At 44.2% G+C, this 12,672-nt stretch overlaps 1 protein-coding gene across 1 annotated transcript; it reads right to left on the bottom strand.

The window, feature by feature from the left end:
- Window positions 1-427: 427 nt before the first annotated feature.
- On the bottom strand, window positions 428-11,339 carry LOC123448394 (acyl-CoA-binding domain-containing protein 4-like). Its single transcript, XM_045125251.1, has 16 exons — window positions 11,166-11,339; window positions 10,648-10,770; window positions 6,217-6,295; window positions 5,975-6,133; window positions 5,779-5,856; window positions 5,577-5,681; window positions 3,809-3,875; window positions 3,635-3,696; window positions 3,411-3,550; window positions 3,049-3,175; window positions 2,865-2,979; window positions 2,604-2,692; window positions 2,154-2,237; window positions 1,178-1,939; window positions 1,033-1,092; window positions 428-888 (listed from the first exon to the last, which is right to left on the bottom strand). The coding sequence occupies exons 2-16, from the start codon at window positions 10,692-10,694 to the stop codon at window positions 808-810; spliced, it is 2,055 nt and encodes a 684-aa protein (XP_044981186.1). The 5' UTR covers window positions 10,695-10,770; window positions 11,166-11,339; the 3' UTR covers window positions 428-807.
- Window positions 11,340-12,672: the final 1,333 nt, after the last annotated feature.

Here is a 12,672-nt window from a genome sequence, read left to right as displayed (position 1 = left end):
CCAAACTGTCCAATGAAATATTTCCCACTTATTCAAATTTCAAGGCAACTATTCAAATTTCGAGGCAATAAGTGCAACACCCTCCCTTTCATTGGATTAGCATGATGCATGTAGAATAAGATGCATGCATGACCACTAACATTTTCATTTTCCTTAAATTTGATGTATGATTCAAAGCTTTTTAACTTGATGCGACTCAAAAGTGAGCCTAATATAATGAAAATCTAAAACTTCTGAAATGGGCCCTATAAACCAGAAAAGAGGGAATACATGCAAATTTTCATAACATTAGAGTTTCACACGTGACGTGCACAAAAAAGACCAATGCATATTTCCAAAATGGGCTAGCCTTTTCAAAATCACAACTTTTTCAAACAAATTTTCACATGTTTGTGCGGAACACATACAAGTTTCCATGGGGAAAAAATACTTATAAGCTCTTTGAATTATTAATTTTAAAACATCCTCCATGGTGGGCGTCCACCCATAGTCCGCACTCATGAGAAGTTTCAGAAATGCACATTACAAATCAATCCACACCTCAGAACCTCGGTATCTAGCACAATCCTCCCTAAGATGAATCAGAACATATGGATACCTGAGGCACGTTTGATTGATCACCACGCTTTTGCCAGTTTGGTCGCCACAAAAGGTGTGAATCCACACAACCCAGGTGTGACAAAGCATGATAGCCAATCAAACACGCCCCTGGTGTTTTGATTGAAAAATAGGCATGATAACAGTTAATGTACATCAAGATGCAAGGTAAAGCATCGAGGTCCACATTTGAGATTTGACCTCTTGAACCTAGAGATTCTGTGGTTTTCTTTGTGCAGATGACAGTCCATCCATTGACTGCAGCCTTTGCTTCAGATGAAACACTTCAACCTGGCAAACCAAATGTCACAGATGCAAATGTAAGTAAGACTGGATATCAGCATGGAAAATCATGAAAAAATGGGAACTGCTATTGGCATTCCCTTGCATCTACCAATCAGGAAAAAACCTGATAGTTCAACACTGCCATCATACCTGCAGCTGGAATGCCCTCGCACGCTCTCCTGCTAGAACTCCGCGGGTCAAGTGCAACTCCTGTTTAGGGGGGGGGGGGGAATAGTCAGTACCGCTGCATAAACACTGGTACAATGAGAGTTCAAAGAGATTTTTTTTTTTTTGCCTTCTGAGTTTCATCCATGACGGCCTTCAAGAACGCCACTTCACGCTCGAGTCGCACGTTATCAGCATGGACAGTGTTTGAGGCGTTGTTCGAATCTTCGTGTGCCTGTTCTAAACCTCCCACTTTCTCCTTCAGTGCCACAACCTCCCTGTCTCTCTCAGCTAGCTTCTTCTCTAGCTCTTCCTTCGTGTCAATGACCAGAGATAAGTTCTTTTCTGCTTCGTCTTTGCTCACCATTGCAGCTGAAAGTTTCTCTTCCAATGCCATGTTTCTCCTGACCAAGTTTGCAATTCTTGTATCATGCTGATGGTTAATGTCAGACGAATTTCTGCCCACCCTATTCGCTTTAGCATCTGCATCTGGAGAATGATACGTGTCACTCTGCTGCTTTTGGTTTGTGAAGGACGGTAGCTCAGAATAATCATCAACATCCTTGTACTTGCCATTGTCGATTGGCTTCTGCAGTTTTTGGGCCAGGCTGCATTCCTCCTCCTGACGGAACTGCCTGCGGAGTGATGAGCCACCCACTTTCGAGTTATGTAGCAGTGAATCAGGGAGTGATTTCCTCCCAGATGAGCTTTCCACAGTTGTCGCGAGACTGTGCCTTGCTACAGAGCTATAGTACAAAGGATCACAGTTGTTGAGGTGATCGGCGAGTTCCTTTGAGGCAGGAGAAGAGTCCTCGTACATTATGGGTTCTGCATCAGGGACAGAACGCCAACTGAAACAATGTTCATTTTGCAGCACCACTAGTACTTCTACCTTCCAAAACACAAAATAATCTGAATTCAGGAATAGTAGCTTGATCAAGAAACATTTCAAGTGTTTACTAGGCATAAGATGAAAAAAAAAACAGAACTACGTTTCGAAGCAGATATCAGAAAATCCCCTTACAACGAACGAACAAGAAATTGAAGTCCAAAACTCCTAATGCTAAAACCAGTTATTCTTTTACTTCAAGAAGTTGGTTTTTCACCTTATCAGATGGCTCCTTTTTGTTTCCTCCAAACGAAACAAGAACAGTCTTATCCCTGTGGTACAAAGGAACCATGCTGAAACCCTGCACAAGTTGTATCTTCAATTGTTCAGCAACTAGAAATATGACCGCACTAGAATAACAGGGATCTGAATAAGATTTGCTTTTGGAGAGTGTTGTTTCTGCTCTACTAGTATGGATTACATAGGAAACAACTACGATGATCTTTATTTTTTTAGTAACGGGCTAGCTAAAACCTTGTCAAACTCCTTAATTAATGGACAAAGCAAAAAAAATTGCCTCCGTTTTGAAAAAAAAAATCCATCACAGGAGAGTACGGCTTTATACAATCCTAAATTTTGCATTCTCTACATTTTAGGAAGGTTGAATATAGTACAATATATGCCTTCCAAGATCACTTGGAATCCATCAAGGATGACTTGCACTTACTTTCCTGGTAGTGATGGAGGAACTAGGAGGCACTACACAGACAGACCACTTGGATTCTACGACATCAAAGACCCAAGTTTCCGGGTGACCTGATAGAGACCGAGAAGAGTTGTTAGTAAACGACCACAGGCCATGGTTCAAATGAAGCAACTCTTCTAGAAATGAACAAACTTTTGGTTACGGGTTAGAAATGAAACTGAACCACTCATATGGCATATTATATACAACTGTATGAATGAGAACATCACATAACAAACTTACGCCTTTTCTTGCTTCCACCCCCTGCTATATACCATTTCGTCCCACAGAGAGCTCCACAACAACCTGCCCGAGGTGATGGATGATGGCCATGTGTTTTCATTCTTGACCATACCATCTAACAAGAATGATTCTTTCAGTCGGAGATCAACAAGAAAACAATTAGCAGAAACCTGATCGAACATACTGTTTCGAAATCTAGAGCGTGGACATCATTCAAGGTCTTGGATTTTGATTGACCCCCAAAAATCAAAAGAATTTTATCATCGTAAAGTGCAGCAACATGGTTGGATCTTGGAGAAGGTCCAGCACCTCTAAAATATGAACTTGGCTTAGTAGCATAAAATAGCACATCAAATCAAAAGAAGCATCGAGGAGGTTATATGCATTGAGCATTAATTAAACTGTATGTATTTGATTTGCAAAAAACTATGGACAGGCACTGTGGACAAACCAAGTATAACTAAAGAAACATTCTTATTTAGCTTCTTTTTTGTTTTATTTGTTTATTGACATCACACTTCTTAGTTCTAGAAAAAAATGACTCACTTATAGTTCAAAGGAAGCCATGTTAAGGACTTCAGGTCAAACATATGAAGGTCGTGTAGTTTCTTCCCTTTCGTATCCTCGCCCCCAAAAAGAATTAAAACAGGGCCTGCTCTAGTTACTGTATGACCACTTCGAGCCACCTGAAATTATCAATTGAGGAAAAATCTTCTCTCATTTTGCCATGAACATTTGAATATTGTATAAATCAATGTTTGAATATGTACCGGAATGTCGCCCTTCGCTTCCATATGTGACCATATCTCAGTTTCCGAGTTGAATGTCCATACTGCAGTAAAACAAATGATGAAGTCCAAATTATTTCTGCTGAAAGTTTAACATTAAATCAGATAATTAAAAGAAATCCATGGGATTTTCAGAATTAAGTAGGACAGTCGAACCTGATATCCGGTCAGAAGATGGCTCGCTTTTCCCTCCGACAAGAATGACATTCTTGCCCCATGGAACCTAAGATTGAAAAGAAAAACATATTTTCTCATTCAAATCATTAGTTCAGATAAGCATTATTGTGACGACCGATGAACCCTAGGGGATGGGGATCAGCCGCACGAGAGGGGAATTGGGGTTAGGTGAGGAGAGAGCAGGAAGAAGAGAGACGAAGAGGGTGAGATCGGGATTCAGTCTTATCTCATTCCATAACCAGTTCAGTCATACACGGTAGGTTAAGTACTCTACTTGACAGGCCACAGGCGGCCCAAACACTCACGGGCTTCAGCCCACACACTTACAGCCTGGTTCCTCTCTCCTCACTTATTCCATGTCCACTGATGCACTAGTATCAGATGTGACAATTATGTATGAAAGGTGAAAACCATGACGAATATAACAAAATTCACTCAAAGCCCAGCCCAGCTCTGCCACTCTTGGCATGCATGTGTAGCACCTCATTTGGGCTTTCTACTCATTTCACCTAAAAGTGTATTGTTAACCCCTAAATGCTACCAGTTGGGCAAAACATGCATTATATGCATGCAGTGTGATATTTAGGGCTGGAGAGTTGCAACTAGAAACAAAATGAGAAACGAGAAATGTTAATCATTGTTGTAGTAATGACTTCAGCTCTACTTGAGGTCCCACCCCTATCCTACTTGGCACACCACCTAGACAGTAAAAAAAGTCAAGGAAAGTCAACACCAGTGAAAGCAGTCAACAATAGTCCAAGCCATCCCTCATCGTTTCAAGCAAGCTACCCCAGTAAACGGAAGTCCAAGCCAGGCTGCATGGTCAAGAAGTCAAAGGAAGAAGACCACCTCAAATAATAAATCAAATATAAAGGCAAAAGAACGAAGAGTAAGTCAAAGGTGCCGAGGCTTCATGGTCAAAAGTCAAAGGAAGAAGCCCAAGCAAGGAAGCCCCCAATAGTGTAGGGCTTCCTAGCCCAACTAGAGGCACATGAGCCAAAGGACGGAAAATTACGCAGTTCTACGCTCCCACCTCCTCATTTCAAGGGTAGCTGTTGTCAAGGACCCCTAGGCTATATAAGACCCTCCATGGCATGTAAATCACTCGCTCTAATTTGAATAAACTCAAAAGGAGGGCCACTCTCCCCTACTAGCTCTCTCAGGAGAGCTAGGAAGGTCGACATTCGGAGTCCAAGGGACCTTAAAAGTCCTGGACTAGTCGGGCGAGACTAAGTGTTCCGTGTGCCGGGCACCACTCTCGGTGACCCTTCCATAGGGCGGAGGTCGCCCTCCCACGAGGAGGCTGAACCTATTTAAAAGACATCGTTGAGTCACTTTGTCAGTCCGCTGTATGCACCCCCCCCCCCCCCCTTGCCTACTAGTCTTTAACCACATTCTTAAGGATACCCTACTCAAAAGTTGATTCTTGAACGTCAACAATCATAATTCATTATTTTCTCAAAAATCATTGTTCTTTACCTACTTTTTTTGTACGAAACATTCCTTGGTTTTAATACATCGGCAAGGAGAGACTACCAGAGTACAACTTACAGTAAACTTAATAAAGCTAAGGGACCTATAACCCAAGCATGCATCAACTGACAACCCTGAAATGTACTACTCCCTCCATTCCTAAATATAAGTCCTTTTAGAGATTTCACTAGGGGACTTATATTTAGGAACGGAGGGAGTACTAGTCTAAAGAGAACCAGAGTAGTGAAAGGACAATGAGCTCCAAGAAGTATACCAGGCAATGTCCTTTACATGGTCGAAACTGCGCAGGACGTCCACCTGGTGATGCACAAACTTTAGAAGCCACAGAATCCCATGTAAGCTTGTCTAAGCTTAATATCTGAAGTGTATATATACATAAAGTGATATCACGAAGTTAGCTCAAAACTAACATAAGCCATGACAGATGGGCCCGTCTAGAAAAACAACATCAATACCTTTGTATCATCCAACAAATGATTACCGGAATCTCCACCAAAGACAATCATTTTGCTCCCTACTATGGCTGCTGCATGCTGTTTGAAATGGTGACCAAATGAATGTGTTATAGAGGTTTCAGTATAGAAACCGAATAATGATGAGAACATCACAACTTCTTATACACTTCAAAACATCGATAAGATGGTTAATTACATCAAAACGAGGACTCGGTTTCTCCCCATCCGTTGACAATACTGCCCAGTTCTCTGAGTTTTCAAATGCACGGCCGTTGAGATCAAAAGTATCAGAGGAGCAACGCCAAGCAAGGACGTCAGGAAGGCCACTCACTGACGTAGCCACTGGTTCTTCTCTCTGAACAAGTAACCGTTTAAACACAATCGAAATACATGTGATTCAGTAACAACAAGTGAACTAAGTGAACAAGAATAGCTCACAGTAAGGTGACTGGACCGCTTGGTGGGATGGGCAGGACTCCGGGGGCCATGGAAAGGATCATGTAGATGACCCCTCAACCTGTAGAAATCACAAGACCATGGAAAATGTGAGAGCTAAGGCCAACTCTAACCGATTCCCCTATAAGTTAAAGGAGGATCCGTCTGAGAAAAGTTAGAGGAGAAAAAAATTACTCCTCTATAGGTGGCCGCACCTAGCCGATACCTAAACTTTAGTGGAGTGAAAAATAAAACTTGTATAGAGTTTTTGTTCTAGCCGCATGTACTTCAAACACTTGACAATATATATCATAAAAATATTGAAATTAAAACATGCATAACATAACCGTCATAACATATAGTTTCGTCATCGCGATTTTCAAATTAAAACATGCATAGTTCATCCAAAAGGCATCACTTCATACACAAAGTTTGATCCAAAATCACCACAAACATAACATGTGTATGTTGTGGATCGAGCCAACCAATGGCATGCACAAACTCAAACAAGGTGGTCGCCGAAGAAAATGTCCTCTCGGCCACCATCACCACCACCATCCTCTCGGCCGCCGCCACCACCACCACCATCCTCTTGGCTGGTACCATCACCATCACCACCACCATCACCACCCCCATCACCCCCTCGGCCACCACCACCATTCCGAAGACAGCCTTCCACTTGGGTCAAGATCTCCCCACGAGTGAACTCCCAATACTTTCTTGCGGTTTCATCCATTGTGCTTGGATTCATGAATATGATAGCACGTTCTTCGGCCTTCTTGGCATCATGAATCCTCTCCTCCTCAAGTGCAAGTCTACGCTCCTCTGCCTTCAACTTTCTCTCTTCGGACGCCGACTTGGCCTTCCGTTTCTCATCCTCCAACACCATGAGCTCATTCCACCTTGCAATCTTCTCGTCTTTGCGTTCGGCCGCCAACACCTTCTTGGCCTCAATCATGGCCACAAGGTCTTCTTTGTATGCGCCACCATACACATTTCTCTTCTTTCTTTCTTTTGCAATTTTTTTCCCTTCCGGTCTATTGTTTGCCTCTTCATCAACCTCGTCGTCCTCCTCAACGGATATGATCAACTTTGATCTCTTTGGAGTAGTATCCGAAACTCTTTGGATCCACTTCTCGTTCTTGCATAACACTTTGGAGCAATAATGCAACGTGAAGGGTTTGTCGTTGAACTTGGTGCTCCTATGCTTGAATAGTTCTTGGATGTAGGGGCCATACTCCACCACTTGCACACCGCTCGGTGGTGCATGATTCACTTGATTGATGCAACCGGACCATCGGTTGCATTGGTCATGAATCGTGCGCCAAAGATGCCCAAGAGAACCTTGCATAATACTTGATTGCACCTCAACGGAGTTGTAGTGGCCCATAATTCTCTTCCGAAACATAGTCTTGGTTTGATCCGTTCCAATCGTTGCATCCATGGAGATGTTCATCCAAGCAACGCGAAGAGCAGCATCTTCAATTTGATTATAGCTGGATGTGCATGACCTTGACAGCCGCGTGCTTGCTTCGGTCACCTCCACAACTTCATCTTCATCAGCCAACTCCTCTTCTTCCATGTCTTCGGCCACTTCCTCTTCTTCGTCCGCCTCCGGATGATCCGCCTCCGGATCATCAAGCCCCTTCGGTGCCGAGAACTCCAAAGACGCTAAGAATCTGGTCGTGTTCATCTCCACACTACGACAACAACACAAACAAACTACAACACCATTGGCCACCAACAACCACCATCGGCCGAAATGCAAAAGATATTTTTATTTACCTTGTCGGCATTTCATCGAGCGCTTGGAGGCCGCGATCCTTATGGCCGGTTGCGGCCGCCGGACACGCCAGAGCAGTGGCCGTAGGGGTCATCAAAGACGCTGCACGAGGCGTCGACCGTGGACGGGGCGCCGTTGTGGTCTTCTTCTTCTTCGTGGCCTCCTCGGCGAGGGGTTTTCTAGATCTTTTGGCTCCGACGGGAGGGCGGCGTGCCGTTTCTGGAGAGGCGGTTGCCGCAGTTGGAGCCAGATCTTGAACCCGGTGGACTTTTTTCATCCCCAAACTTTTCTTTGGCGCGGGCGGCAGCGCGTGGGTGGTTTTCGTGGCGACAAGCTGGCGGCGGCCGCCGGTGAGGTGGCGGAAGGGTCCGGGCTATCCATTCTGGCGGGAGGATCGGTCAACGATGGTGGCGGTGGGAATGAAGCCGGCGCGAGGGCAGGATAAAGAGGACGCCGCTTTTACTCAGCCGTGGCGGGAGTGAGGATATTTAGGGAGATTGGAGGGGGTTTTAGGCGAAAGAGGGAAAAATTCATGCTCTATTCAGTTTAGGGTATCGGCTAGGGGCGGCGTAAGGGAGGAAAACCGAATTTATCCTCCCTACAGCCGGATAGGGGATCGTTTAGAGTTGGCCTAACAGAAGGAATTTACAAAGAGGCACCAAATTAGGAAAACGGAGATGGGGAGTAAATTGTTCTGTTTCGTCACATTTCAACCTTCTCTCTTGAGAAATAGGAATCTTATAAATGAAGGCTAAGATGGTCAAGCAAGGCTAGGTTACAAGAATGGGTTCTGATGTTTGCAGCTCACAAAAACTAAAATCACTTGACCAAAGATCACATGAAAATGTCTGGTACTCGGTGACTTGAACTTGATTCACATTTAATAAAATGGCTATGTGCATCATCATATGATGCAGAAAAAAGAAGATCACACAAAAAGGATATATTCGGTGTCCTTCCTGAGATGAATAAAGACAGCACTGCTCTCATGTAACTCCTGAAAAGCGTCTAGATAAATGGTCAGTCGACTAACCATAGAATCAGCAAATCTAACTAAGATTCCTCCTAAAAAGATTCCTATGACAATACTCCATTTTATATAAAGAAATCAGACCATTACCTAAAAAATATATAGGCTCCCGCTTATGTTGTATTCTATTTGGCACCTAGAATCGGTACCCCTCTCGTCGCTCCCGCAAGTGACCGAGGGGGCGAACCCTAGCCGCCGGGGCTAGTCCGCCGCCTCCAGCTCCCTCCCTCGCCGCCGCCGTTGTGTGCCGCCGATCCGGTCGGCGTAGGCGGCGGCGGGGATTTCCCTTCTCCTCGTTCGATGTCATGCGGCGTGGGACGGCGACGGCGTCATGCGGATCCAAGGCACAGCGGCGCAGCAACTCCCGGCGGCGGCGCGTGGCGGCGCGGGTGGAGATTGGCTGGGCGTGGCGTGCCGATCGGCTGGACGTGGCTAGAAGATGAAGGTGGGGCTGGGCGTGGCCGGTGACGGTGGCAGCGGCGGCGTTCAGCCCGGATCTGGTCTTGGTGGTGGCGACGGCGACGGCTAACCCGGATCCAACCATGGTGGTGGCGGCGTCCCCTCCGCTGGGGATGATGGGCCAGGTGGTGGGTCTTTGTGACGACACCGGTGATGGCGGATCTTGGGATCCCGTGACCGGGCTCGTCGCAGGATCCGGTACTGGCTGCGAGTTAGGGAGACATAGTTGCCGGTGAAAACCGAGCCGACAGCGGACGATGGCAGTGTTCTGCGCCGTTACCTTGATGAAGGCTTCATCCTGTAACTATTGTCGATCCACTCGTGCTGCTCCAGGGAAAACCCTAGGATCTGGTTTTTCAGATCGGACGATGACGGCATTGCGGTGTCGTTCCTCTCTAGGGAGCATCGTTTGTGGAGTAGCGCTGGAAAACACAGGCAGGAGGTGTAGCGTCTTCGTCCTGCACGGAGCTTCGGTGGTGATGTCAGGTCATGCCTGGCCGACAGGTGCTACGCTTTATCATGCATGTTCGGCAGGTGCTACGCACGACAGATCTTACAGAGTCTTCGCGTATGGATGGACGAGCGCAGGGAGGTGGCGCCGTTGGACGCCGTGGTGGCGTCGACGGATGGCCGGACTGGCAAGGATGATGCGGATTTCTGTCCTGAAGATGGGTCAGCGGTTCGATGATGATGGCGTCTTCTAAAACGTGTGCATGTGGTGTGCATGTGGTGTACGCTTTAGGTCTGCTGCACTGGTTGTTAGTTTTGATACATTATGTGGATGAATCGGCGACGACACCGGTTTTAGATACGGGAGTGAGAGCACTCCACGTTATCGCGTTTTGTAGGTGTGAGTGGGGCTTCGGGAGGCTTGATGTATGTTCTTATCAGACCTTTGTTGAATAAGTAATAAAGATGATTGTATGCATCGATTGATGTAGAGGCCGGGGGTCTTAACCTCCTCTAAAGAAAACCAAAAAATATATAAGAAGCCAGTAATACTTCGCAGTACACTAGTTTGGCTTGTCTTTTCTCAAGCAAAGCTGAATTTTAACAAGCAGAGCAGTCTCAAACAGGCCCTAAAAGAGAAAAAAACTGGCGGTAAAAAACAGGGGAGCTAGATTCATGAGCGGATCCTGATAGAAGGGATCCAAAATTTTACCTTCCCAGCTTCATCCGGCCACGAGAGAAACCAAACATCTTGGGCATTGCGGCCTCTAGAGCTCCCAACTAGTTTCCCCCGGAAACAGAACGGCGAAACCCTATTAGCGCAAACTGTTCTCACCTGCAAACACGGAATGCTAGGGTTAGTCAAGTAGGTTAGTTGAGGATGAAAAAAAATCATCATGTGAAAAATACGGGAAGAAGACAATGTTTTATTTCCTTTTTGAAAAAGATATTGCCATCGGAATTCGGAACTTTGAGAAAGAACAGCGAGACATCAAGAAATTCAGAGGGGGGAGGGCATGAACCTTGGGCAAAGAGAAACCAACCAATAGACTAGCAATACAAAAAGAGGGGAGAGAAAATACTCAGCAAACAGCGCCTGTCGTAGTATTGTGCCAGGAAAACTGCATTTGTTTGAGCCTCTCAAGAACAAGAAGCAACATCCAGGCAGGCACGTGCACAAGTAAGAAGAGGGAAATGAGGATTCAGATAGAAACACAGGTTAACCCCTACCTGTTCTTGGGTCAGAGCAAGAGGAGAGAGCTCCGTGTAAATGGAGGGAGTGGGAGCCAGTAGCTACCGAGCGAGCGGCGGCGGCAGTGACACAGACCTCTCGCTCGGACTCGGAGGGAGGAGGAGGAAAAGGATGGGGGAGAAGCCTCTGAGCGGGACCTGCCTGCTTTGCAACTGTGCGGAAAGTTTTACAGGAGCCGGTTGCGGTGCGGTGTTCCATGGCCGATGCAAAAGCTGATTCACTTTACTGTTTACTGTTTTACCATGCACTAGTAAGCATCCAACCGTACATAAAAAATTCATTGTTCATAAATATGGTGAATTTCTCCGTAAAGAACATATGAAATAATTAAAGTAACTTGAAATGCACCCCCTACATGACCTATATATACTTTGGAATTCCTGAATTTACCATTTGGTCTTGCCAAACCATGTAAGATATATTTACGTAATAATAAAATATGCAATACTTTTGCCCGTTCATAAACAAATTTCTCAAAGTTGCTATAAATTAACCACTATGACATCCATAAATAAAGAAAACGATTTGATTTTCTTTTAAAGCTGCCATCATGCTTTGTTGTTTTATTAGTGGTTATAGCCATAATAATCATAGATGCAAAAGGGTCACACTTGACAAGAGACCAGGGTTTGATCCCGAACTTACATGCTTTTTTCTCTTCCTTTTTGTCACACATGTCATTCCCTCACCTATGCATTTATGGACCGACCAATGTGCGGGGCTTGACTCCTCTATTTTTCCAAAAGTTCTGAGATTTTAATATTTGTTTTGACAAATCATAATATGTATGTGAGCTCAATTTTTTATGAAATTGTAAAGTTTCCGCAGATCCAAAAAATGTTGGTGGTTTTGCAAAACTGTTCATAAATTATAAAGAAACGCGATTTGAAAAAAAATGGTCAGGAAATAAAATCATGTTCATGATTTTTATAAAAATTATTGTATATTAAAACATATTACGGAAACGAAAAAAATGTCCATGAAATTTTAGAAAATGTTCACCAAAATACAAAACAAAAGGGAAATTTAAGATTTGTTCCCTAATTTTAGAAAAAGTTCATTGATTTAAAAAATATTTGTCGAGTCAAAACTATGTTCATGAATTCGAAAAATGTTCATGCATTTTAAATAATGCTCGTAAACAAAACTAATGCTTGTGATTCAAGTATGGTGAATTTCAAGTATATACGAATAACCGTACATAAAAAATTCCTTGTTCATAAATATGGTGAATTTCTCTGTAATGAACATATGAGATATTTATTGTCTGTATATTCCCTCCGTTCCTAAATATAAGTCTTTTTAAAAAATTCTATGCACTACATATGGATGGATATACACATGTTTTAGAGTGTAGATTCACTCACTTTGACCTATATGTGATTTATCTATACTACTATTAAACAAGCAAACTAAAACTTTTTTAAAGCCACCCCGCAGATGTACCCAGCCTAATTACCACCGTCATATTAGCCCCACCGAATA

Source organism: Hordeum vulgare, chromosome 4H, assembly GCF_904849725.1.
Source record: "Hordeum vulgare subsp. vulgare chromosome 4H, MorexV3_pseudomolecules_assembly, whole genome shotgun sequence".
NCBI lineage: Eukaryota > Viridiplantae > Streptophyta > Magnoliopsida > Poales > Poaceae > Hordeum > Hordeum vulgare.
Note: the sequence above shows the minus strand (reverse complement) of the source record. Positions and strands in the feature narration are given on the sequence as shown.

Bases quoted from the DNA above. Each gene is read 5' to 3' on its own strand.
- LOC123448394 (XM_045125251.1), bottom strand. From the start codon at position 10,694: ATGCCCAAGATGTTTGGTTTCTCTCGTGGCCGGATGAAGCTGGGAAG. The intron at 2,693-2,864 runs GTAAGTTTGTTA...GGTCTCTATCAG, and splicing joins GGGTGGAAGCAAGAAAAGGC to GTCACCCGGAAACTTGGGTC. The intron at 1,940-2,153 runs GTGAAAAACCAA...GTGTTTTGGAAG, and splicing joins AAAAGGAGCCATCTGATAAG to GTAGAAGTACTAGTGGTGCT.